Here is a 27,493-nt window from a genome sequence, read left to right as displayed (position 1 = left end):
CATAGTCCTTAAGAAAAATGGATGCAGAATGGAATTGAACTCCTCAATGCTTGAACATACAAAGGAAGAACACATTAGTTGTAGCCCCCATAATTTGGAAATTAATTGAAGGGATGTTACGGGACATTGCCATTTCCACAGACCATGTAAAATTGATATCATACATGATCAGTTGTGGTTTATGAAACTCAAGAATGTCGGAGAAGGCAGGGCACTCCTCTACAATGGTAGACATGAGATGTTAGACAGTCATACTCATTGTATGGTTCTCATTTTCCGATGGATATGCTAATATATATCTTCTAGCAGGCTGACCTTAAGAGGAGTCATTAAAGTGAATTCTGTTTGTGGACTTCATTAACTTTGATCTTTAAGTTCTATAGAAGTTGTTGAAGCATTAATCTTCTGGTTCTTCACTTCTACTTTTTTTTTGTACTTAATGTACAATCCAACAATGAAAAACCTATTTTAAAAAATGTTCTTGTCTTTCACTATCAATTTCGTTGTAATCAATCTTGACCAGTTGAACTAGAATTGGATAGACCAGAATCTGTGAGGCACCTAACTAAAAGCTACCTACTTCTTTAAAGGAGGAAAATGGAATCTATCGTGAAGAATTTGGGATGAAGACAAAGACAAGAGTAAATGTAGAAGAGATAAGAAATTCGAGTGCAATCTGTAATGTCAACAGAAACATTTTTATCATTTCCATCTAATCGAAAGTAGAGAAACACCACAGAGATTTTTTCCAGGACAAGAAGAAAAGTATATTTCAATTATTTCATGCATAAAAAGAAAAGAAAATAAAATAACTCCATTTTTGTGCTCTTCCTTCATGTCATACTAAGTGTTCACTGCTTATTCTTGGTAGAAAGGTCCAACAACTTGTTAACAACTTGATCAAACTCTTCCTCTCCTTTCTCTCTTATCTTTTTCCTCAATTCTTTCACCTTTGCCTTCACATTTTCACCACCATTCTTCTCCATCACCACATTTCTTATCACTTTTGCTGTCTCTTCTTTATTCAGTTTCCCATTTTGATCATCTCTCACAACCTCCATAGCTGTCCCCAACTCGACCGTCATTCTTGAATGAGTATGTTGATCAAAATGCATAGGCATGGTTATAAGAGGAACTCCAAAATGTAAACTTTCTAGTATAGAATTCCATCCACAATGGCATAAGAATCCCCCAACACTTGGATGCTCAAGAATTCTTGCTTGAGGTGCCCATTTTTCCACAATGACACCTTTTCCTTCAACTCTATCAAGAAAGCCTTTTGGTAAAGCATTTTCAATGTTAGTTTCTTCACCTAATGGAAACCTAAGTACCCAAATGAAATTCAATTCACTTAGCTCTAAACTATGAGCTATTTCTTCGATTTCCTCTTTGGACAAGAAATATTCACTTCCAAACGAAACATAAACACAAGAGGACTCATCCTTCTTGTCTAGCCATTGGATAATCTTGGAGTTCTCTTCATTCTCTGTAGTTGTTTCCATTTCACGAATAAGTGGACCTACCGGTACGACTTTTTTATTGCTTAGAGTCGAGAGATAATCAACATACTTACCCTCTATTTCATTACAAGTGTTGATCAAAATGATCTCATGGGATTTTTCCAGCCCATTGAAAGCAACATTAGGTCCTATGGAAATGTTCATTTCCGCGGTGAGTTGGAGTTGCTTTGCCTCAAAATCCTTGAGGAAAATTCCTGAGAATGGAAAGTCTCTTTTGCCAGCATACAGATAATGGTGATAGAAGAAAGATACGGAAGCAGAACCAATGATAAGGAAATCAATGGCAGGAATTTTTCTTGAAGAAGCAAGTTCTGGTGCCCATGGTTGAAACCCATCAAAAATAAGCAAATCAGGAGAGAGAGAATCAAGAATCTTGGCAAAGGTAGAACCAGCTTCTCCAAAAGTTTGGATCAACGTTGAAAGGAGGTTTTTCGGTAGGCCATTGGTGGTGTGTTGGTGGCTGGGAAGTTGTGGTGATGATGGTAAAGGGAATTCTATTAGTTGGATGTTTTTTGGTAGATTTTCTTGATTGATGGAATTGAGAATGATAGGTGTTGAACAAAAGTAAATGAAGAAAAGATTGGTTTTGGAGAGTTTCTTGGCTAGTTCTAAATAAGGGATTACATGGCCATGAGCTAACCATGGAACCATTAGAACTTTCAAAGTTGTAGGATTAGTGTCTTGTATTTCCTCCATGATGGAAAAGCTCCCTCAAGTTTTTTCTTGTGAAAAATACTTTTATGTTTAGATCTTTTATAGATAAGAGGAAGCAATGAAGTTGTTACTTACCTAAAGGGAAAAAGGAAAGAATTTAAAAGTGTTTAGCTATTACTTACCAAAAAGTAAAAGGGAAGAACTTTTATTGTGAGGAGAAATCATTACAAGTAACCTAAAACAGAAGCACAATAGGATTACATAATTAAGTTTAGATATGTAGTGTTAAATAACATTCCAAATTACCTCTATACAGAGATTAAGGATATCTCATTAGAGAAAGAGTGTGCAGATGTTAGAGAGACTCCAGTAACTAGCTCAACCTTAAAAATCTTTAATACTTGAGTATATGGGCAGTTTGTACGCATCCAACTACAGCTCTAATCTTGATCTAAACTGTACATATAGTTGAACATTAATATATAACAAATGTATACAAATACGAAGTTCGTATCAGTATATACTGTCCCAAAAGAGTAGTGAGTGTAACGGTATTCTACACTGGACCAACCACTCCCCTGCCACAAACACATCAAAGTCCTTCCATCTCCCATCTCCTGTCCTGTACATTCAAATGCAAGGACTACTCATTTATAGCTATGCTTTTCATCTTTCTTAACATTGGTGCATCTTTATCATTTTAAAGAAATATTAGAGATGTGATTTCAGCATTAAGATTATTATACCAATGTAAGTGAATAGAACAGAAAGTGTGAGAATATCAAAGGCTTCCTTTTATTTTGCTGATGGAGGAAATGGAATCAACTCCACAAAATATGTAACTACTAATAATAAATTGGTTCCTTTCTCAATTTTGTAGCTCAAAAGTAGTCCCTTGGAATATTATGACAATATGTGTACATGGTGGTATAAATAGTCCTGAATCAACTCATTTGAGTTTTACTCTCACATCTTTAATTTGGAGGTAAAAAAATCATGTCACAAATGCTTCCACATTGCAAAAAGAGTGAAGTTGTGTTGTAATTTGCAATGGCCATGAATAATGCAGAAATGACACCAAAGAATAAATAGTAGTAATAATGAAGGTAACACCATAAATTTCTTCTGTTTCACGTCCGCTGCACCAGGTATCAGCAGCGCAAACAATCAGTTTTTCTGGAGTAGAAAGTTGCTATTGAGGAAGAACGGGAGGTGCAATCATACGGGTGTTGTATGATTGACAGTGTCTGCACTTCTGCCCGATTATGTGGAAGTATACTTCAGTTGTGTCATTACAGTCATTACAAAGAATCCAAACCTGAGAGTAACGCCCTCTGTAATTAACAGCCAAAATAACTAACACATCACAAATATGGGGTCAAAGGAAAAGGAAGTACCTTCTTATATCTAAGATCCTCAGGCATGATTGTCTCTTCAATCTGAACGGAAATTTTCACTTTTAGCATAGGACTTCAATACAGCTAGGTAAATAGGACTCTTGAAAAATAAGATTAGAGAAAACTTAACACCCCCCTCCCCCCTACCCCAACAACCAAAATAACAAACAGTCTGAAATTGCAAAAGAATTAAGCATTATGCTGGACCATACCACATGGTTCAAAATTTATCATCTATTTGGCATATGATCATTGCAGATAAAACTCAAACATCTTCGTTAAATGCAAGAACTAGATGTCAGGGTTTTCTTTTCTTTTCCTCTTTTGCCTTCGAAAAAGAAGGTGAACTGGCACTCTCTTTAGTCTTTACCATAATCAACTAGATTTTTGTGGACGATAGAACAATAAAAAACAATGTTGTTCCAAGACAAACTTATTTAACTGAAAAGAGAGGAGAAAAAAGGTCTTATAGCCCTCTGAAAATGCTATGCTTACACACAAGACTACCCCTCTTCCCGAAATCTTTGCGGGGACTACTTTAGGACGAGGGACAACCGCCCATAGGGGATTTACTGCACAAGGCCCCTGCAGAGGAAAGGTTTTCTCCCAGCAAATAGAAGATACCCAGCTCCACACAACATAGGCATTAGCACATGTTCGGGAAGAACATAGAATAGTAGAAGATCAGTTATGCACAAGCTGAACCAGTTCTCAAGTGATTTTGCATGCACAAAATTTTTAATGAAAAGATTATATATCCTCAAATAATTGGACAATTTAAGTGTTTCGTACTGATCAAGATTCAACAAATTGAACTTCGATCATAGCACTACAGTTCTTAGATCAGATTCCTTTAAAACAAAAGTAGTTTTAGAATACGCATAAAACAGAAATCATCCATGAAAAAGTTCACTAAGCATGCAAGCAATTCTATGATGAGATGCACCCTCGGAGAATAAATATTAAAACCTACCTCCTCATCCATTCTTTTCCAAGCTTTGGTCATGTCTAGAGTTGATCTAGAACATATCGGACAGCAGTATCTGAGTTTAAAATAAAATGGAAGTCAGTTAGCAAAAAACTTGTTATTCAATCGAACAAGACTCAAAAAACAACATAAATAGATAAATACTAAGTGATTACTTGTCACGCTTTATCATCTCGTGGTAGCATTCTGTATGCATTGTGTGTCCACATTTCATTACAGTTGTGTCTTTCAGAGAATCAAATAGAAACTGCACTTGAAGAATTAGAGCATTATGAATGACAAGAACATTCAAAGGCGAGATCCACATGGGTATGTAACGTACCTCATAACAAATGGGACAATGATGCCGCATGGAGTCTTCCACGCACGAGTGGTTATTACGCAGACTAACTGAATAACAAGAATCTGCAGAATGAAAGCCAGAAATAGGTGAAGAAGCAAATGTAGAAACAAAACAACAAGAGAATCCACAACATTATGTGAATGTCCACTTTGTGCAACACTAAATTAGAAAGAAGAAAGTGATATTTTCACCATACAATTGACAAATTTCCTAAGAGAGCAATGTAAATTAAAATCGGAAGGCTTTGCTCACTTCTCTTACTATAGATTCTCTATTTGCATTGTCTAACCAATTATATAAGAAAGAAAAAATTTAGTCATGACAACAGGTATGTTCAATAAGCCAACTGAATAAAGCATCAAAACATGGTTGCACAACCAGAACTCCGGAAAACACTAAGGACGACACTCCTATATTCCACTACTTGAAGGGAGAAAAACAACAAATTAAAGAGAATCTTAACGTGAAGTTTATATTACATGTGATATCGAGGGTATCATCACTTAACAATCAACAATAATGCCTCTAAAGTGTAAAATAAAATCATAACGTTAAAGAATCAAAACTACATTCCTTCTAACTAAGAAGATAGGTCTGGATACTCTCAGATCAAGAAGCAGGACGAGTATTAGAAGAGGAAGCTGAATAAAGAAAATGCAGCTGCACTACGATGTGCTATATATCCTTCCTAGTCAGTCCTTTAAGACTATGTTATAAGAAAAGGAACCTGATTATTCAGATCATGATAATTAAGTTTTAATTACTTATAATCCTTTCTTCACCCCCACAAAACACCGGTTGATAGAGAGTAATTATTAGGAAAAATAGCGAACAAGACTAAACCAATTGGAGTTGCATAGTATAGTCTCAAGAATCTCTCATTGATTAATTAACATGTTAGTGAAGAAAATATTAAAGAAACACATGAGAGAAGGAACAAGAATTTTCCACAAAGCTTTGAATAATAATGTTAAAAAATTGTGATGCGCACCACACTTGTTGCAATGAAAGAAGTTCTCGCGACCACCAACTCTGTGCAAGGAAAACATGTTAGGGAACTTCGAAAATAGAAGATATTCACCACATAAATCAACAAATTCCCAGCGATATAAATGTTTGTACACTAACCTGCAGATTCCACAATCATCACAATGAAACTGCCCTTTGTCTATCTGTAACAGGGGAGTCCAGCATAAGTATTTCGGCAATGTAATGGCTAAAAGGGTCTAAGCCCCAAAAATAATTATGACATCGCCGCGTTTCAGACGTAAACAAGTTAATCACATATTAGTAAAAGGCACAGTATATTACATCATCATCATAGAATTTGCAGACTTCACAAAAGTATTCTCCCATATTGACACCACAATTCGTACAAACGTGAGCAACCTGAATTGAAATAGAGAAAGACATTGTAGCATCAACTCAAGTAATACCAACGAGAGCGTGAATTCAAGTCAAACGACAACACGTACTGGCTGTTCGGTATCACAAACTGAGCAGATGACCTGAAATACCCAAAGAACACATATCTCATTATCAGAAACTTTCAACAATTAAATGTAACAGATGAATAACTGGAAATGGAAATAGTAGAAACATAACCTGTGTGACATCTTGTCGAACTAGTTCATGCCTATCAAAAATCTTACGCAACATGCTCTGTTGAAACACACAGAGATTAACTTCCATTAGACAGATACTCCCTCCCAATATATGTGACAACTTCTGGATTTCGAGAGTTTTTTCATCAACCATAATATATTTTAATGTTAGTTTCCAAATATGTAAATTTTATTTCAAAAGATTCCATGTCAAAATTAAAAGGATTGACTCGAAATCCGAATTGTGCCACATAAATCTGGGACAGAGGGAGTAACATAAAAGAAGTCGCAAGCAAGTAAGTTACCGTGGCTTCATTGTGACAATGTCTGCAGTCAAAGACCTCATTGCAACAAGGGGCTCTAATCTTGCATCTTCTCCTATAGTGCTTGCATCTATCAAAAAATTTCAAAATCAGGACAACTAAGAGACCGTAAGAAGAAACACTAAAAAGCTAAAGATAATTGAGATATGGAAGAAACTTGTGTTGATTCAACTGATAGTTATTAACTCAGAAAGTGATTATTCGAAGAAATTAACTTTCTAAGATAATAATATTAGAAAGTACCAATTTATATGGCACATTTTGGATTTCGAAATTCAAACAAGTCTATCTTTCATATATATTTTGAATTGTCAATTATTATTACGTAGTTTACAAACATATAAATTTTATATGCAAATTCTCAGAGTCAGTCAAACTTAAACTTTTTCACTCTCGAAAAACGAAAAATATCACATAAATTGGGACAGATGAGTAACTCTTAACTGAATGAGCAAGATGACAAATCAAGTAGAAGAAATCTAGTTGAAGATAGACACCAATCCAAAAGTTAATATCTTGAAACATAGACTGATAAGAAAGTTTGAATGTTGATTCACATAAACTACTCCTCAAGTTAGACGTTAAATCAACTATATGAGTTTAGCAGTTAAAACACAATCATAAAATTCCACTAGAAATATTTAGATACTAGTATTGAACATGAATATAAAAAATTAAAGAGATAGTACCCATAACCCATTTTGCCAAAATCAAGTCGTTCATTGCAACAACCTTCCATTTTTGCAGAGAAAATAAAATAGTTACACCACCCACCTTATGGAAAATATATAGAAAGAGAGAAGTTGTGGGTGGTGGAGAGTGGAGACTCAAAACCCAAAGTGCAATCAAAGTACAAAGAGTAATACCACTACCATCTTCTCAAGTGGAAAGACCCACTTATACTTTGGGAATTTAAAAATTCACAACATGTTATTAAGGCCACCCTGCTAATTGGGTGTAATAGTTGGTAATTACATTGTATAATTATAAGAGGATTATTTTTTAATTTCTTTTTATTTTTTTCGTTTTAAATTCTTTTTCTTTTTATTATACTAGTATTTTTCTAAAAAAAAATTATTATTTATATTTCATTTCCTTTCTATTTTCAACATTTACTTCACGTGATTTCATGCAAAAAAAATTCGTATTATCTAAAAAAAATATTGGTATAATTTTGTTAGAAATTTTTAAATTAAAGTTGAATTCATTTTTGAATAAAGTTATGGCTTTACATTTTCCTTTTCTTTTAAATCATATTTATGTGTGTTGTGTTGAAATTTAAAATCATAATCAAAATTCATATAAAGTAAAATCTCTCTAAATTAATATAGGCGGAACAATAAAATATTATTATTTTGTAGAGATATTACTTAATCGATAAATTAATATTTATTAATTTAAAGAGTGTTCGACACCGAAAAAATTGTTCAGGGATGAAATCTCAAGAATTTGAAATAACTCACTTGTGAAAACGTCATTCATGAATTTGAAGTTAGGACTAATGATCTTGGTTATTGCAATAAAATGGACGTTAATAACCTATTGGATAGGTGAAAATGATACATATTCAGAGGTCTAGAGCTTAGAACAAATTGTGGATATATTTGGAAAAACAATATTGATGTTAAAGTTGAAGATTATAATACCTTCGGAACCAGTTACGCGTAGGGAAACACTTGCATCTAGAACTCTTCACAATTTTATGGTGCAATTAGAAAAGACAACACCGAAACTTTTTGATGCAATAAGAAAAGTTAGAGATGAGCTTCAACTAGATTTAGATTTTAACAAAAACAGAATATAATATAATCGTATTTCACTAAATTTTCTTAGATATATTTGTACTTTTAAATAATTATTAATTTATAATATTAATGGAACCATATATTTATATAGGGGTCTTCTAAAAATATATTATCTTATCGAAATGAGTAATTTTTTCCATTGGCCCAAGACAGAACCGGAGAAAATTATTATCTTAGAGAGATTATTAATTAATCGAGTATTAATTTACTGAGGTTTTACTATAATCAAATACCGGAAGTAGTAGAAATAATAAAAATACTTAAAATGAAAGGGTGGTTATAGCTCAAAACCCAAAGTTGAATAAATCTGAAAATGTCTTGTAGTCAAGTGGACACATTTTCTTATCTTATGGGGATGAATAATTGAGATTAAAATAAGATATGAAAATACCAAAAATGGAAATAAGTGGATATGCTACAATTTTGGGATAACGTGGGAGGGGGTTGGGGTATGGGAGACAAAAGGACAGGCGCCGGCATTTTTAGCAAATGGGAATGCAATGAGTGAAACAAAAGATTTAGGAGTAACTGTTTCTTGGCATTTACACAAACAAGTGTAGTTGGCTGACAGTTATATCACATGCCTCATCTCTATTGGTTGATCTAGCATTGGGAGATGATCCCTTTGAGTTGTTCATCAACTATGATCCACAAAAAAGTCGGTGGAGAGTGGTAAGTACTGGTTCATCCTTAATTATAGATTTCAGGTCCGAGTTTACTTAGATATGAAGTCAGCTTTGTTAGGGAGTGTTTTACCTTTCAATGTGAGGCTTTTCGATGCAAATTCAGATTTAGTTGGGCTTCAATGTGAATACCGAATGAAAAATTAAAAAAAAATTATGATCACGGTCATGGACATCAAAGACGGATTCAAAATTTGAAGATTAGGATATTGATATTTTAATGCAAACTTGTTATTAGTGATGAACATCAAATTAGGACGTATCTTCAGTCAGGTTTTGACTAAGAGCCCGTTTGGATTGGCTGAAAAAAGTAGAGTAGCTTTTAAGAGAAAAATAAAAAGTCAAATTGAAATAACTTTTAAGTCAAAAAATAAAAAGTAGGGAAGACCTACTTTTGATTTTTAACTTATTTTAAGTCATTTTAAACTTATTTTAATTCATTTCAATTTATAAGATTTTTAATTGATAAGTAATACACAATTATTGAACTAAAATAAATTATATTGCGTCTGATTTTATTGTTTGGTTAAATACTATTGAACAAAACTAAGAAACATAAAATTTAGAAAACTATACAACATAGTAAAAAGATTAATTTTCAAATAAAAATTCTTAACAAAGTGTGAGGGGTGGGTGGGTTGGTGGGGGGCGGAGGATCGATAAACTAGTAAATATTGGCATTTGTCTTCGTTACTTTGGTTCAAAAGATTAAAAAAATAAATTAACAAATAAAATGTATTTTGGAAGAATAAAAGAGAAGAAGGGTAAAAATCACACTCAATTAAATATTTAGAGATTTTGAGAAAGAATTTTTTTTAAAAATGATAAATATGCATTGAACAAAGATTTCAAAATATACAAGGAACAAGGAAAAGAAGAAAAGAGAGAGAAAAAAAAGGTGCAAGAAAAGATGCATGGATTTTAAAATGTAGTGAATGTCTATTTTGATAGGATTTTTTAAAGACAAGTTATAAATAACTGGTTTTCCTCATTATAAATATTGGGAAAATGACAAATATACCCCTTAACTATCGTAAATGGTATGTAGATACCCTTCGTCATATTTTAGAGACATTGGTTCCCCTACCGTCCAAAAACTAGAGCATATATGCCCTTCACTCTAATTAACGGAAGACTAAATAGGGACACATGACGCAATCTTATCTAGGGGTGTGCACTATTCGGATTAAACCGAATAACCAAATCAAATCAAACCAAATTTTTATTTGGATTGGTTTTTGGTTTTTCGGATTGGTTTTGGATTAATAAATTGCTTTGTTTGGTTTTTGGTTTAGTTTCGGATTTTAAAAATAAAACCGAAAAAACCAAATTATATATATAAAGTGTTTAGGTTTAGAATTAAATTAGAGTTAACCACTTTTTGTCCTTTTTTTATTATTGCCTTTCATGATGATTACGTCTATATTTTATGTTTGAACATCTTTAATAGGTATACTTATAAGTATTGTATTTTAAGTTTTACTTATGATTTGTATTAGAAAGTATAGTTAAGGGATTCAATATTGTTTATTAATTATTGACATAACCGAATAACCAAACCAAAAAAACGAATGCACCCCTAATCTTATCCGTCGATCCGATATTTAATAAATGTCGGCTAGGTGGATAAAATTATGGCACGTGTATGTCCGTTAGTATAAAGGGCATATATGCTCTAGTTTTTGGACGGCAGGAACACCAATGTCCCAAAAGTATAACAGATGATATTTGCATATCATTTATGATAGTTCGAAGGTATATTTGTCCTTTTTCCCTAAAATATCTCTTAGAGAAATGAGAAGTTTTCTCTCTTTTCTCTATTTCTGCTTCTTATTGATTCATAATGTGCCAAAGCACAAATATTACTTATTTTAGAGTGTGATTTGTGAATGATTTTAAAAAAAAAAAAAAAAAACCACGCATTGCGGAGTCAGAAATTAGTCATTCTCTACTTCTTCCTATTATTGATTTATAATTTGAGAAGGCACAAATATTACTTCTTTTTTTAAAAAAAAAAAACACAATGGTGGAGTCAGAAATTTTATCAAAGATATGTCGTCCCAGAATAATGGTGTGTGTCTATCAAAATAAAATAAAATAAAAATCAATGTGCTACTTGAGGTTTAAACTCAAAGCTTTTTTATTCAAATGGATACCCACTACCACTATGTCAAAGGCTTAGTTTTTGTCAAGGGTGTTCAATTTAAGATATATATCATTTAAATGCAGAATGTGACATATATATACAACGTAATTTTTCGACGAAAGGTGTCCAGTACATCCTGGGATGGCTATAGCTCCACCACTGCTCACAGAAATTCGAACTCTCACGCAACCCCTAGCACACGGGACATTGGTCAACAAACCAACAATTACTATTATTCCCTATGTCCCAATTTATGTGCACTTTTCATTTTTTGAAAGTCAAACAGTTTAAGTTTGACTAGGAATTCGCGCATGAAATCTTCAATTTTTTAAAATGAAATTTATATATTTGCAAACTACATAAAAAGTACTATAAGTTACAATAATTAATAATTCAAAATATTTAAAAGATCTATGAAAAATTTACGATCAAAGATAGACTTGTTTGAAACTCGAAATTCAAAAAATGCCACATAAAATGGGACTGAGAGAGTAGATTGTAAGGTGCCAACCTTTTACATATGGGAAAATTACCAAATTAAATAAATATTTCTACCATATCTATTAAATTTCTCTATACTTTAAAATAATTACATAATCTCTCTCCTCCCCTTTCTCTACCTCTCTCTCTCTCTCTCTTCTTTCTACGGTCCCCTCGCTCTCTCCCCTCTTTTTACTCGATGGTTAATGGAACTTAAAAGCAATTAACAAATGTATCAGTACATATTATGATATCATATACATGTATTTATGCATAGATACATTCATGAATGTATCAGCACATATTTTGAAGCTAGATACATGTATTTATGCACAGATACGCTACATATATGACACGAGATAACTGATAAAATTGTTATCGAATATACATGATGAAATTAATATCAGATACATATGATGAAATTGCTTTTGGATACATAGATACATAAAATTTGTGAAACTCAGGTTCATTCTAAAATACGATACATAGGGATAGAGGCGAGCGAGAGAGGAAGAGAGGCAAGTAAGAGAATCGAGCGAGAGGGAGAGAGGTGAGCGAGAGAGTCAGTGTATCTCAAAAACATGTGAATACAATGTATCTAGGATAGACTCGCGTGTATTTGAAATACATGTATATGTATGTATACGAAATAATATTTTTCTGGTTGAAAATGTAATTAAGAAAACTGTTGTTAGCACCAACAATAATGTGCTTTGTATTGTTTTGTCTTTGTATATACCATTTCTAATTGAAAAAATCTCGTGTATACAAAAAAAAATAATTAATCGAGTCTCGTGGCACCCTCACCTTAATTTTCCCCTGACTACAATGTCTCCTTAAATGTGCAGCTATTTAATTGAATAATTTCAGTATTTTAAGATTCATAATTTCACAAGTAACGGGCTAAATAACATGTTTATAATTAGGGAAAAAGGATAAATATACTCTCGAATTATCATAAATGATATTTAAATATTTTTCGTTATACTTTTAGGACGTTAATGTCCTTACCGTCCAAATTTTGGGAGATATATACCATTTCTACTAACGGCGGGACACGTGTCACAATCTAAAACATTTATTTTATTTTTATCCATATTTAAAATATCCACCCATATTAATTAAAAACTCATCCAAATAACATAATACCCACCCCCAACTTATAACCCAAAACCCTCAAAACACTTCGCCATCTTCTCCGTTTCTCATCCTCCGAATTTTGGTCGAGTTTGGCTGATTTCTGGCCCAAGTTGTTCTATTTTCAAGTTGTTGTTCACGGAAAATGTTCCTGCAAATCCCAAACGAACTCAGCCCTCCACATAATTAATTAATTAAATTTGAACTGATGCATTTTGATGGCCGACACAAATAGAAAAGCCACATCAAGATTACCATTTCAATCAGGGCTATTAGCTATTAAATGGAAGTAGCCATCTCTAAATGACACTATTACGGTATTACCTTGCCACGATAAATTAGGACCAATCCCATCAAGTGCTTGTTTCATAAATCACTAGACCTATCATGAAATTTGCAATTATTAACAAAAATTCAATGGATTTGTTTATAATTGAATTGAGGATCAAAATGGGTTGATCATTGATGAACGAGGATACACCAAAATTTCGAATGACAGGTAGTAGAGGAAGAGGAAAAAACAGAGGACAAAGTGTAGATACTAATAAGTGTTTTGAGGGTTTTGGGTTATAACCTGGGTATGGATATTATGTTATTTGGGTGGGGGTTTTTAATTAATATGGGTGGATCTTTTAAAAATGGGTAAATTTTTTAATAAAAATCAGGTAAATATTTTAGATTGTGACACGTGTTCCGCCGTTAGTAGAAAGGGTATATACGCCCTAAAATTTGGACGGTAAGAACATCAGCGTCCTAAAAGTATAACGAAGGATATTAGATATCATTTATGATAGTTCAGGGGTATATTTGTCTTTTTCCCCTTATAATTATGATACAAATAACTGGAAGGAAATTAAATTGATAAAATTGTCCAACAAACAAGAGAGGTAAATTTGGTCCCAAACAAGAGAATTAAATCAATACCATAATTGTTCTAGCTCTACCGTGGGCATCAAACTGTTTATCCAAAAATTGATACAATTAAATTTATCACGAGGTTTAGGATATACAGATCACTTTAACTTGTAAATGTGAGATTAAGTAAACAAATATATATTGTTAAATAAGCTTAGAGTAATTACTAAAAAAAAAATCTGAACTTGTCCGCTAAATTTACTTTGACACTTTAATGTTACAAATAATTATTTATCCCCTAATCTCATTTCAAGTGAATTAAAATCCACCCAAACAACTGACCTGACAAATAAAAAATAAAAGCGAGTAAAAAGAAAAAAATAATTAGACCTTTTTTTTTCTTTTCAGCAAATAAGGTTTTATCTTCCTCACACCTCTCCATCCCATCACCTTTATCCCACCCCTTCTTTTTCCTCACAACCCGTCGCTGCCCTCAGCTACCACTTGCACCACTACCTTCTTTCGACGAATCCTTCACCTTCTTTCTCCTTATTCAAACCGCTCACCTGCACCCCTTTTTCTCCTTTTTCGAACCCCGTCGCCCACCAACACCGTCTCACACCCTTCTTCTTCTCCCCCCCACCCCCTCTTTTGTCTTCTTCAAAACATTCCACCCCATTCATTCATTTCAAATTATTCTTAGAAGTGATGATCAAGAGAAAAAAAAGTCAACAACTTATTGTTGCTTCAAGATCCTACTTATGGAAGTGTTTGTTGATTGTGATGAACTCAAAGGTTTTTTAATAAAAAAAAATCTATAATTTCTTCATCTCAAATTAGTTTTTCTATTGTTATTATTTATTTATTTTGATAATGTATCTTAAAAATTTAATGTTTTCTAGCTTTTGATATGTAGAGTTTGATTTATTTTTTTATTTTATTTTTAGATTTTTTATTTATTTTTATAATCTTGGATTAATCCTATTTTTTTTCTATTTTTTACCTTTCTAAAATTGTATAAATAAAAAAAAACAAAAAAAACTCAAAAATTTAAGTAACTTTCAATGTGGCACTGACGTGCCGATTACATGGTGCGTATGGAATTCACTTGCCGTTGTGAGACTGATATTATAGTGTTAGGGTTGAAAAAAATCAATTGAATTAAAGATGTTAAGGAGATATTTAAACACCTGTATAGTTTAAGTATTAAAGTAAGTTGTGCTGTCAAATTCAAAAAAAAAATTTATGTATTTTCTCATAAGCTTATAAAGAACAATAATGCAATTCAACAAATGAATGGATCAATAATATCCAAGTATTGCAACTTTGGTTTCTAAATTACCGTTGCGATTAATTCTTTTTTAAAGTGTTCATATTTATTTGTAAAAATTCAAGAATATTTTTAAGGAGTGAATTACTAATAAAATTACCTTCTTATATTTGATTTTTTAAGAACCGTATAAAATAAAAAGTGATTAACTAATATGAAATAGAGGCATATACGTTTGTACGTAATTCAATATTCTAATTGCATTAAGATGCATCTTTGGAAATTTTTGTGTTTGTACGTACCGGCTCTAAATTAGAGACAAAAAGATAAGGATTGAAAAAATATATTGTAATTAATGAGAATATTTAACTAGTGGAAGGGGAAAACGACTATATTGTTAATTAATTAATCTAATACTACAATTGTCGCTTTCTCATTAATGAAAACAAATTCAATCTTATTTTTATATATATTAAATCTTTTGGAAATAATTGATGGTACGTTGAGTTAAATGAAGTTTTTTCTTGGAATTAACATCACATTTAACTCTACCTCTTAATTAGTAAAACAAGTCCCTTAAAACTCATTTAATTTCATGCCAAACTTTTGGTCCTCACGTTAATAGTATTGATCCTTAATAATAAAGTATATTGCCTAATTAAGAGAAAAATTCAAATGATACTCCTTAAAATCATGATACTAGCATATTATTTTTTACGGCGAAATCAAAAATTTCACTAGAAATATTCTAGATTATTCATTACCTACTAAAAGATTAGTTATTGAATGAGTACGCTTTTCAGAATCCTCTATGTCAGAGTGACCCCATTGGGACGATCTAATCACCTAAAATTCAAGCTCGATCCATTAGATTGTTCAATTTCTTTTTTAAACGATAAAATGAAACATCATCAAAAAAAATTGGCACAGTTTTTTTTGTGTTTTCTATCGATCTGTCCTCTATTTTTGTGGAGTGATTCATGCATTTGTTCATGGTTCCATCCTTCTCTAGATTGTACCAAAAGACTTAGAAATTGGGTTCTCCGCAACAATTGATATAGGGAAATACATAATAGTTATATGTTTGGTAAGTACAAGTTATATGTTGATTCTTCTCGGTCTTTAGTGCATCGAGTGCCTATGTCTTATTATAGGGTTGTTTAAAATCAAATCGAAATCGGTAATTTGAATCGGAAAAAAGTTATTGGTTTATCAATAATGAGTTATTGATTTAGCGATTTCGGTAACGGTTTTGATTTATTTTATTATCGAGTTATTAGTTCTTAACAGTTTGAAGTTTTTTCTTAACGGGTTAATCGATAACCCGATAGTAAATTAAATCATTATATTTATATCATTTCGTATATGAAGTCCTTGACTTAGAGTTTAGTTTCATACTTTTATTTTAGGTTGTCTCAAACTTTCGTTTATTCTGCAATGTGACAGTGTTTACTTTTGAGCAAGATGCATTCTAGTAACTCATGTGCATAGTTCATTAGGTTTGTTACCTTGTTTCTAATGATTTTCCATGATTTTTTTGTGACAAATCTTAACGATTAAACCAATAACGATCAATAACCGATAAACTAATAACCAATAAGTCAATATCTTAATGATTTAGCACTACAAATTGATAATTGATAAATCAAATCAATTAACTTCAAAATCGAATTGAACTGACCGATACGGTACGTCGAATATGCATTAGAGAATTGACAGCTGATTTAGCGGATATTTCAACAATAATTTCATAAATTAACTTTATGTCCACTTTCATACGGCCGGCAACAACCTTTTATTTGTAAATTGTCTGCATGAATTGACCCTTTCAAACAGAACAACTAATTTGTTTAATTCATACCCAAAATTCCCAAGTAGTGGTTACCCATTAATGTACTTATTATTGAAGAAAAATAAAAACAATAAGATGTAATTTATTTAAGTATATCTTTTTTATAAAAATAATAATAATGATGTACGTATGGACATTGACTTATCTAAGTATTCAGCATGAGGAGGGGTGTTCATGAGTTGATTTGGATTGATTATTAGTTAAAATCAAAACTAAATCAGTTTAATTGATTTTTAAAATTAATAAAAAAACAATTCATACTAATCATAATACATGTTTAACGATTTAGTTGTTATCTATTTAAGTTCGATTTGGTTCGCTTGTTTTAGTTATTAATCATATACGAAAATAAAAGAAACGATTTATTCAAAAGAGAAAAAAAAAACATTTCATTCACAAGGAAATGAATTGTATTTGTGTTATTTTGGATCTTAAATTCTTATATGAGAACTCCAATTATATTTAACTTTCTGCTTATATTGTTAGTTAATCCAAATGTACTAAACAACATAAATTTATTGAATAAATGCATAAGCTACTGATATAATTGCACAAATAAAAGGTGCATCATACCAGTATTTTTCACTAGAGTGTTGTAATCATTTTAGAATAAAAAGTTATTCATAAAAATAATATATTATGTATACAATTTGTCAGTTTTCGAATTGATTGAATAAAATCAAATAAAAATCAATCTATTTAATTGTTTGATTCAATTTTTTCAATTTGAATTGGTTTTTATCCAAACTATGAACACCACTAACTTGGATATGACTGCACCTACACAATTTATTCAGAATATATATCTAGAAAGATGAAAAATAAACGGAAAATGTATATATATATGTAGTATATCACACTTGATTAACTTTAAATCTTGAATTCGTCACGATAAACTTGGCAATAGAATTTTCCATTGGACATGTTTAAAAAATAAAGAATTGGAAATTCTCAACCTTGAAAAGCCAACGAAAAAAAACGGTTTTCTATTATAATAGAAACCTCAAAGCCCCGCCAAGAAAAACCAAAGGGTGAAAAGAAAAAAAGAGAGAGCCAATAATTTTCTCCATCAATCTTCCTCTCTTCCCTCCTTTCTCATATCTTTTCTTTTTTTCCTTTGAATCCCAAAATCAAAGGAAAAAAACAGAAAAAATATCAATACCCCTGTTTTTTTTCTTTTTGCAAGTTCCTCCAATTCTTCATAATAAAAAGATGGGTTGTGGGGAATCAAAGCACGCAGTTGCAACGGAGAACGCTACCATTCCTAAGAACAAGAGATCATTGAGTTCTAAATCTGAATCCACAAAGGGTGAAAATGGGGTTGCAGAGATTGTAAGTCGTGATGAAAAAGTGGAGGAGGAGAAGGAGTTGATTGCACCGAAAGTGGTGGCTGTGGAAAAAGAAAAGTCTGAGAAGAAAGAAATGGTGGAATTGGAAAAAGCGAAAGAAGATGAGGTTGTTGAAAAGAAAGAAGAGAAAGTTGTAGAGACGAAGAATGAAACAACAACCCCTGTTTCTGTTGTAGAGAACGATGAAACAACTCCGGTTGCTGTTGTAGAGAAGAAGAATGAAAATGAGGAAACATCCCCTGTTTCTGTTGTTGCTGTTGTGGAGAAGAAAGCAGAAGAGAAAACTGGTTTGTTCTTCTTTTCTTTTTTATCACAATTTCTTTTGTGCTATAGTAATTGTTTTTACATACTTGTTGTTTTATATTCTGATGGTGTATATACACCACCATATTCTTTATTTGATCCAAGAGTCTATCAAAAACATGTTTACACAAGATAGGGCTGTCAATGACTCACCCTTTGTCCCAACATTACAGAGGTTATATGTTAGCTAGTATGAGTATATATTTGAAAATTTGCACATCCGGCAAGAATATTTTCAAAAACACTATTTATCAAAATCTTGAAGATTTTATTTTCAAATTTACAACAAGGGGAAAGACCAAGGATTTTATGTTTTATTCTCTTGTCCTTTTTTTCCTTATTGATTTGTTATATGCATTTGTTTAACCCATAGAGGAGACCATCAAGCCAATTGAAGAAGTGAAAGAGAAAGAGAAGGAAGAAGTTATCGCTGTTTCTGAGGCCACAAATGCTGCTAAACCAGAAACTGTCAAGGATGATGATAAACCAGAAACTGCCAAGGATGCTGATAAACCAGAGACAGAGGAAAAGCCAAAAGAGGTATGAACTTGCCATGTAAAATGTAAAATCCTTTTGTTTCTTTTAGGGTCGTTTGGTTGGGAACAAGTTATTCTCGGTTAATTGTCTCTGAATTAACTAACCTGATCTGATCCCATCATTAAGGAATAAATGGTGGGATAAATAATAATCCCATGTCCATAATGTTAGCAGTTTTTTATGGAAACAAGTGTCAATTTTATTTTATTTTGAATTTTGCAGGAAAATGCAACTGAAACATCAGCAACAGATTCAAAAACAGATTGAAGTGCAAGCATGGGAATATGGAAGAAGAGTGTTTATTAGTTTAATCCTTGCTTTTTAAAGCTTCTTGTAATTTCCACCTTAAGTATACATATTTGTTCCATGATCTGTTTTCATCTCTTCTGCTTATATATTTATATATATAACATCCCATTTCATCTAAATCTACATTTCTTTTTGGGTATTTCTTTAAATTGTTGTCAAAGCTTGTGACTAAAAATAGTTTTCTTCTGTTGCTCTTCTTGACATTATTAAGAATCTCCACCAACCCTTGATAAAATCATATATTCACTCCCCTCAAATCAATTTAGGTGGTATCATTTTCTTTTTAAAGAATGTTACTTTATTATAATTCGAAATAATTTAACTTTAGAATTCTCTTTTTACTTTTAATAGAATGATTTACAGCGACACAAATATCTAAAGATTGTTTTTAAGACCTCAAGCTTCAAAGTCTTCTTTTTTTAAAACATCATGTCAAATCAAATGGTACCACATAAAATGAGACGGAGGAAGTAATATAATATTTAATTGAGTACGTTAAGATGTCAACTGGAAATATATGCTTCTCTATTAGTGCTAATGGAAGAACACGATTTTGTTTGATATTAAAAGAAACATTACATCAATGTTGTATTAAAAAATTTCAACAGAGAGATTTATATGGCAAACACTTTGAAACATCCCAAAATAGATATAAGAAAATGTCATAAGTAAAAATTTGTACGGTTAGAGTAACATGAAGACATATATCATTCTTAGTTCTATTCGTCATTAATTTCATTCTATTAATGGGTTCTAGTGGGAAAAAGAGAAAAGTATCGAAAACATCCCTAAATTCAACGCAAATTATTAGTTATATTGACAAGTTTAAAAACTTAAATAAACCCCCGAACTTGCAACATGAGTTATAAATACACCTCTAAATTATCGTCAAGTTTAGAGGTGCTTTTAACACTTCTCTAAACTTTATATTAAGAAAATTCATGCTCCTACAAGAGTTTGAGACCACTTGCTATGTCATGTGGCAGATCGAAGATGTATCTAAATTTAGTTAGTCAAATATAGAAATATTTTTAAGGTTAACAATAATTCAAGCATGAAACTATTAATTTGCACTTAGGGTTTTTTTTTCAATACTCTCTCATGTATACTATATATATAAAACGTGAAATTGTATCAACTAAGTGACAAAATTATTGTTTCTCGTTCCTTATCCTAGAGAAAGAAAATAAATCTTAGAAGGAATGGGTATATCAACAATTGTCAGTGATTGGGAATCCATTTTTTGTCATTTTCAAAGGAGCAGATAGCTACGTTTTCGAATTTACAGAACATTAATCATATATCTCTTTTTATTTACATGGATAAGATGTAAAAAACGATAACAAAAACAAAGTTAAATAAAAGGAACTATATACACATCGCCCTTCCAAGCAAAAGGACACAACTGGCATAGTTTGACTAGCTATACATTTTTCCTATTTAAGCCTTAAAGTGGGAAACTCTGCTTCAGCTCTCCCAAATTTTGGAGAGTCAAGTGGTAATCCCAATCATCTCTATAATGATTTCCCTTCCTCACTAGACTCCACATTCATTCTCAAAACAGAAGAAGATATATTTCTGGAGAAGATGACATTTCCATCATTGTCTGTTGTGCGATACGATGCTAGACCATTACCCATCACAATTCTGCACCCCGCTGATACATCACATGATAATTTTACACCAAAATATCTCACATGATCCTTAACACTGTTGCCTTTCACCGACCTACAAAGATGTGATCAAAGTTACAAAGAGGCCAACAACAGCTCTAGTAACATTCAGCCAGTCGTTTATTACTACCAAGATAATTAGAGAGGAGGTGCACCTTTAGGTGTCTCCAGTCTCGACATGTTTCTAATCCAAAAATTGGTCTTTCTGGATCCTAAATTACCAGCAAGATTACAGATTATTTCGTTACAACATGGTTCAGCAGTAAAATTACCACTTCTCTTACCAAATATCAGTGTATTATGGTTTCACTTTCTTGTTTGTTTATCAACAGAAGAAAAGTGAGAGAGACTCTCTTCTTTTCTTTTTTGCATCATCACAATTATGTACGGTTGTGTTTCACGTACCTCATACAGCTTTAGAAAGTTCTTGTTAGAATTTATTTTAATGTTTTGTTTTTTTCAAATTGCTTTCTCATTTGACAAATGGAAGTTGTATGATGTATCAGCATTTTTGCCATAATGCTTTATAAAATGGATCCATATGTGCCCTCAAACTTGTTATGATTTGCCATAAGCATTTTCCACTGTTTGCATTTGTAGTTTAACTTAAACTAACCGCATGAAAAGCAATTTGAAGAAATCCAGTGCATATATTTCTGCTGAGCACATGAAAGAGAAACTTTACCTGCTGCAAGAAGGATCCTCCCCAGAATTATCGCAGACCTTTTCAACTGTATAAACTAAACTTCCAAAGCCAAGATCATAAAGCCAGACCTGCAATTTCAAGATCTCACAGTCAACATAATGCAACCACAAATCAAGACAGCAAGAGGCAGAGTCACTTGAATGTGTCTAAACATAGTTCGAATGCTCACAATGAGAAAGACTATTACCATGAGTCTTTATCATATATTCATGTGTAACTTCTTAGTGCAGAAGTTACAAAAAAATACAATTATTGACAACCTTCTTTTTTTAATAAATTCATAAACACCATTTCAACATATCTTCGGTATTTACTATACTGTACAGATATAATCTCAGAGATGCAGAAAGTTGGTTAATAGAGAAAAATTCACAATTTAACATTAACATGTAAATTTGAAATAGCTAAACAAATTTAAATTCTTGAGATTTGATGTTTTACGAATTAGCCCGCAGCACTGAACTCAAGATATTCTATGTATAGAGATCATTCCTTACAGCTAGACTTGTGCAGTTAAAAATCAAGCACTACAGGGTTTTGAGTTGAGGAACTTGCCTCTCTAGGGAAATGGCGATAAGTTTTGTGAGGGAAGTATTGATAGTAAGGGGGCAAATGAGGCACAATATCATGACGATTTGTAACACGAATTGTATTGGGGACCCGTTTTCTGTAGTAGGACACAAATGCAGCATTACCAATTCGTGGTTGTCCAAATGTCATAACCGAAACATTCTGGCATCCAAGATGCACCTGGAATAAGAAGATAGATCCATTAAGTGCGAGTTGGAGAATATTTCTTGCATTATATGGCAAATGGTCCACAAGGATATGCAAGATCAGTGATATTTAAGATGAGACCTATTTTTTTAAATGGCTAGTCAAAACATGTAAACAATGATTTTTTGTAAAAAGAGTGGCGAGTCTTTAGTGCATACGGTGAGATCCAGGCCACAGAAAGCAGCCATAGCCCCTCCCATTGAGTGTCCAGTCACTATAATTGGAATATTTCCATAGAACTCTTTCGCACTTTTAACAGCAGTTAGCACTCCTGGACGCAATGACGTGTTATGATAAGCAGAATAAAATCCATGATGCACCTGGAAAGAGGCAGAGATGACGAATTTGCAGAAAAGAAGGTGAAAAAACAAAATAGAAGCAGAAGAGGCTTGGCGTCAACACACACCATTGCATCTTCCATTCCTGGATAAGATATATCAAGCTGCTTCCAGTTTAGATCTTCAATCCAATTCTGTAGGCTGTAACCAAAAAGTTAAAACTTGAACTTCATATCAAATATATGTTGAATCGCACAGCCAGAGACCATATAGCTTCATTCCTATACAGTAATTTAGATAATGCATATTACATCACAACCGTGAGCAGATTGATCAGAGGTTATTAGATTTTAAACTTGGTCACCATGAACATCAACAAACAAAAGAAAAGTCTTAACATTTCACAGCTTAGACCTGAAGACTCTAGTCAACTTCTTTTTTTCTGCCATTTAGAAAAATTATCCCAGACAAGAAGTAACAGAATTCTGATTGAAGCAGCTTCAGCCACTCCTGGTTCACAAGTTATGAATCAACAGTCATAATCTATTACGGTCAAGAGATTCAAACTCCTCAACAAAATTTTGAAACCAAAATCACAAGAAGTTATAGTACTCACTCCATCCCATATTAGTTGTCCATGTTACTGAAAATAGTTATCCCAAATTACTGAATTAATTAAATTTCTCATTTTGCCCTTACAATTAATTCTTGTTGAAAGTGTAAACAAGTTTGTAAAGTTCCAAAAAAGTTTCTTAAGGTTTCGTCATAAACCAAATTTGTTATTTCAAATTACTTAAATCAATAGTTCAAACCGCACTCAAAGATGGGGCATTTCTCATTTTTATAGGAACTTTTGTACCAGAAAGAATGGTAACTCCAATTATAGCCACTTTGGGATGTAAAATATATCTCCTCTCACCATCCTCATAGTGTATGCGATAGGGGTAAATTAGTAAAATTACCCTTTCTTATTTATAATTTTTAAGGGGCGTGTAAAGGGGAAAGTGGACAACTAATATGGACAGAGGGAGTAACTATAAGTAGCCAAATACACAAGTACCTTGGTGCTTAGAAAATTCCATAAAGACTGAATCTTATTTTATAAGGAAAGAGGTTTTGAAGCAAAGGGTGGGTGGTTCACTTGTGATGAAGCCCGAAGTGGAAGCCCAATGTCCAACATTGACATTTTCTTATTCTATTAATAGTAAATGTCTTCGATAGAAAAATCCAGAAGAAACCTAGAAAATTGGGTGTTGTTTGGTTCATGTTTTACTTTTATGCAAACGGTTCACCCAATATTTGGCTTTTCCTCGACATGCACATATGATTTGGCTTGCTTAAACGAGCTTCAACAACTAAGTTATCCCTTCTAAACATCTTGCTAAAATGAGCTTCAACAGCTAAATTATCCTTTCTTTTGATAAAGCTTCTTCTGCTTTCTTTTTCGTTTTTTTCTTCAAGAAACAACTCTCTAAGGTGCAAAAGTGAGACATGACCTCAGGCATGACAAAAGTTGCAGATCTCATAGGTGTTTTCACTTCCCCCTAAATGACTGCTAAAGAAAATTAGGCTTTCCCTTGTCTCAGAACATTTTCCAAACACATTACACATTGATTAGGACTATTCAGGTTGAAAGAAGAGAAACTAAGAAAAAATGTTAACATGTCAAGACGATCAATTAAAACTCTTTAGCTTGTCAAACTAAATCCAAATATCCAGTGGACAGCTAATTCTATCAATAGCATCTCTGCCTCTTTTGTTGCAACAAATTCAGCTGGAGAACAGTACTTAGTTATACACCCCCATTGGTGTATGCATCCACAACATCGTAAAAGGTGGTTTAGATCCAATTCTCGTTTTCAACATAACAAATTTTCATGGAATATCAATAGCCAACTTGGACCCAGACAGCTAGCCAGTAAAGTATGTAGAAGTATAACTTTCTCTATTAATTTTACAACTTAACATGATTTTATCACCTCAGTCATGAAATTCTTACTGACTTTCATTAGGTTCACAGGATTTAAAGAGTAGCATATCATTATTCGTTTCAAGAGAATGGTTTTCCCACAAAGACATCCATTTTAACGTAAATGACTATTTAACCACGAAACTACAAATTTTGAAACCCCATAAATCAAATTTAATGTTGCACAATAATGATAATAAAGTAAGGGGCTGGTATCCAAACCTGCTTTCCTGAGTGCCTCTGAATGCAATAACAATGGCATTAAGATCCTGTGCCACACCTACAAATGCCTGCAATGGGCATTGGGTATTAGATCACATAGTAGCGGCTTAGTGCGTCTAATTAAGAACAAGCTTACTTCTGCATAGTGTAATACACACCTGAAGGCATCGTTGCACATCAACAATGAGCTCTAGAATTTGAAATCCCTGCTCAAGGAAAAAACAAAATATATCATTCAAAACAACTTAATAATGAAGGCTTGAACAAACCAATCATATATGAAAACTACGTGTGATATTTATTTTTTGATCCTAGCAAGGTAACTATTGTGATATTTATATGAAGCTTTTTTTAACATTAAGTGTGCTATAAGATGATGATCCATATAGCATACCTTGGTTAAATCATTACATCTTGAGCATGTCCAGGCAAATAATTCTGTCAAATCAGACACATAGACCTGCAAATGAAAGGGTACTTTTTGGTTACAGTCTAATTGATATCAAATTTAAGTGAACAATGTAAAGTAATTACTGCATTAAAGGAGCAGCCTGAAGTGGTAAATGTCGTGCATTAACTGCAAATCAGAAGTGCAGAAAAACAAAGGACAGGAGTTCCAGAAATATAGAAGTTAAAACTACATAAAAAGCATTTAATAATCTTAATAAAAAAATTAATACAATTGTATTTCAAACTCAAGTGATGAAGCCTCCAAGATTCTAAATTCAGAACATTTACAACCCTTGTGGCCCCGAAACTACAACAGATCCAGATAGAATTTGGAAAAATATATTAAAAAGGTATGAAGTTCTCGGAACTTACTGCTGAAGCATATTCCACTAATATGGTGGCAAGGGTGTGGTTGTAGATAGCTGCATGATGCTTGTTCTTGGCCTTCACTTTGAATTCTGCAGACAAAATAATTGTAAGCTATCTAGAAATTTTGTCAACGGTAGTCAACAAGATCAGTTTATGGCGACAATCAGAAAGAGCACGGTGTAAACAGAAAAATAACTTCATAACATATATTAGTAAAATACTTGGTGAAAAAAAAGTTTTGATCTGCTTGCACTAAGCAGAAACTAAGAGTTCTGACGTCTAAACATACAGCAAATCTATCAGCGTTTTCACATTCCTCTCTAACAGCTCCACCACGCCTACCTCAATCCTCTGTCTCAAAAGTGTCCTAGTTTGAGTTTAACAGAAGAGTTAAACTTTAACATGTTTAATATGAGATGAGTCATATACCAACTTTTTTTGTTTTCTTAGGATACTGTAGAAAAATAGTTGGATAAATAAAGTTAACAGTAGTCCAGTTAAAGCTTTCTAGATATAAGAATTTCAATGTAAAAATATTCTGAAAAATGCTAAATTGGATTGCAAAACCATCCAAGAAAGCATACTATACGTAGCATAGAGACGATTTTATCTTCAAGTTGAAAGAAGTTTTAAGTAAAGAAACTAGCCACATTAATATCATTGCTAATCATCCAAGTAAACACGCTACACTGGAAACTGAAATTCAAGTCTAAGTAGTAATTAATAATTCTATCAAATCATGATTACCTCTACCAGTTGAAACCGCAATTAAGCATAGAAAAATAACCACCTTTAACCATTTTTTTCCATCCATGACCTGTATAACAATGTCCAAAACAAAAAGCTCAGCTAAAAAAAAAACCTAAATAACTCGGACAATAAAATACATAGAAATCAGGAGATAAAATTCAAACAACCGATCACCTGGAAACTTGAATATGCTCAACTAGGAGCTCCGTTATCCTATTGGATTTGTTATTGTTCCTTGTGAGTACCGGCGATGGCGAGCAATGTCAACCGGCGATGAATGCAGAATTTATAGGAAAGGAAAAAACGTAGAATGGAGAAGAGTCCAAGCTTTTTGGCATAGAATAAGGTAAAATTGGGTTTGACTATGGATTAATACTTTCGTGACGGTACTGAAATCTACAGGTCATCGTAAGAAAACGCCGCCGTGAGGTGGCGTACATAAACCGATTGCGACTCCGATACGGAATTAGCGTCCAAATATTTCGTTTTATATTTTAAAATAATATAAATAAAAAATTACTTATAAATCAATTCATCCCAGTAAATACTTTGGTGAGGTTGGTGGTTGTATAAAAATAAAAAAAGGTTACATAATGTAATCCCTCCTTTTAATTTGCTCCACTTTAGGGGAAAATGTTTTTTTATTTTTTTTTATTTTTTTGTGTCGAGTTAAAATCAGAAAATATTTTATTATTATTATTATTTTTCATTCGGTGTTCGGAGTCCACATTGGTGCTCCGATTA

At 32.5% G+C, this 27,493-nt stretch overlaps 4 protein-coding genes across 4 annotated transcripts; 1 reads left to right on the top strand and 3 right to left on the bottom strand.

Moving 5' to 3' along the window:
* Positions 1–722: 722 nt before the first annotated feature.
* Positions 723–2,264, bottom strand: LOC102601341 (beta-D-glucosyl crocetin beta-1,6-glucosyltransferase-like). The gene has a single exon (XM_006342714.2). The coding sequence runs from the start codon at positions 2,214–2,216 to the stop codon at positions 852–854; it is 1,365 nt and encodes a 454-aa protein (XP_006342776.1). The 5' UTR covers positions 2,217–2,264; the 3' UTR covers positions 723–851.
* Positions 2,265–3,040: 776 nt separating this feature from the next.
* On the bottom strand, positions 3,041–7,661 carry LOC102600991 (E3 ubiquitin-protein ligase MIEL1). The gene is made up of 12 exons (XM_006342713.2): positions 7,519–7,661; positions 6,812–6,899; positions 6,508–6,564; positions 6,378–6,410; positions 6,214–6,291; positions 6,031–6,074; positions 5,894–5,934; positions 4,882–4,964; positions 4,715–4,806; positions 4,545–4,614; positions 3,572–3,613; positions 3,041–3,492 (listed from the first exon to the last, which is right to left on the bottom strand). The coding sequence occupies exons 1-12, from the start codon at positions 7,566–7,568 to the stop codon at positions 3,367–3,369; spliced, it is 804 nt and encodes a 267-aa protein (XP_006342775.1). The 5' UTR covers positions 7,569–7,661; the 3' UTR covers positions 3,041–3,366.
* Positions 7,662–18,068: 10,407 nt separating this feature from the next.
* Positions 18,069–19,658, top strand: LOC102600646 (uncharacterized protein DDB_G0279979). Its single transcript, XM_006342712.2, has 3 exons — positions 18,069–18,693; positions 19,083–19,249; positions 19,469–19,658. The coding sequence occupies exons 1-3, from the start codon at positions 18,270–18,272 to the stop codon at positions 19,511–19,513; spliced, it is 636 nt and encodes a 211-aa protein (XP_006342774.1). The 5' UTR covers positions 18,069–18,269; the 3' UTR covers positions 19,514–19,658.
* A 1,166-nt stretch (positions 19,659–20,824) lies between these two features.
* LOC102600103 (lipase-like) lies at positions 20,825–27,235 on the bottom strand. The gene is made up of 11 exons (XM_006342710.2): positions 26,924–27,235; positions 26,747–26,816; positions 26,003–26,088; positions 25,575–25,640; positions 25,339–25,386; positions 25,181–25,248; positions 23,118–23,190; positions 22,870–23,031; positions 22,490–22,684; positions 21,914–22,002; positions 20,825–21,283 (listed from the first exon to the last, which is right to left on the bottom strand). The coding sequence occupies exons 2-11, from the start codon at positions 26,811–26,813 to the stop codon at positions 21,070–21,072; spliced, it is 1,068 nt and encodes a 355-aa protein (XP_006342772.1). The 5' UTR covers positions 26,814–26,816; positions 26,924–27,235; the 3' UTR covers positions 20,825–21,069.
* Positions 27,236–27,493: the final 258 nt, after the last annotated feature.

The sequence above is a fragment of the Solanum tuberosum genome, unplaced genomic scaffold (genome assembly GCF_000226075.1).
Source record: "Solanum tuberosum cultivar DM 1-3 516 R44 unplaced genomic scaffold, SolTub_3.0 scf00035, whole genome shotgun sequence".
Classification (NCBI taxonomy): domain Eukaryota; kingdom Viridiplantae; phylum Streptophyta; class Magnoliopsida; order Solanales; family Solanaceae; genus Solanum; species Solanum tuberosum.
The sequence above is the reverse complement of the archived record's forward strand: the minus strand, read 5'-3'. Positions and strand labels throughout refer to the sequence as shown.

Bases quoted from the DNA above. Each gene is read 5' to 3' on its own strand.
- LOC102601341 (XM_006342714.2), bottom strand. From the start codon at position 2,216: ATGGAGGAAATACAAGACACTAATCCTACAACTTTGAAAGTTCTAATG.
- LOC102600991 (XM_006342713.2), bottom strand. From the start codon at position 7,568: ATGGAAGGTTGTTGCAATGAACGACTTGATTTTGGCAAAATGGGTTAT. The intron at 4,615-4,714 runs GTAATCACTTAG...TTTTAAACTCAG, and splicing joins GAGATGATAAAGCGTGACAA to ATACTGCTGTCCGATATGTT. The intron at 3,614-4,544 runs GTAGGTTTTAAT...ATTTCCGTTCAG, and splicing joins GGAAAAGAATGGATGAGGAG to ATTGAAGAGACAATCATGCC.
- LOC102600646 (XM_006342712.2), top strand. From the start codon at position 18,270: ATGGGTTGTGGGGAATCAAAGCACGCAGTTGCAACGGAGAACGCTACC. The intron at 18,694-19,082 runs GTTTGTTCTTCT...TTTAACCCATAG, and splicing joins GAAAGCAGAAGAGAAAACTG to AGGAGACCATCAAGCCAATT. The intron at 19,250-19,468 runs GTATGAACTTGC...TGAATTTTGCAG, and splicing joins CAGAGGAAAAGCCAAAAGAG to GAAAATGCAACTGAAACATC.
- LOC102600103 (XM_006342710.2), bottom strand. From the start codon at position 26,813: ATGGATGGAAAAAAATGGTTAAAGGTGGTTATTTTTCTATGCTTAATT. The intron at 26,089-26,746 runs GTAATCATGATT...TTTTGTCTGCAG, and splicing joins TGCGGTTTCAACTGGTAGAG to AATTCAAAGTGAAGGCCAAG. The intron at 25,387-25,574 runs GTATGCTATATG...TTCCTTGAGCAG, and splicing joins GATGTAATGATTTAACCAAG to GGATTTCAAATTCTAGAGCT.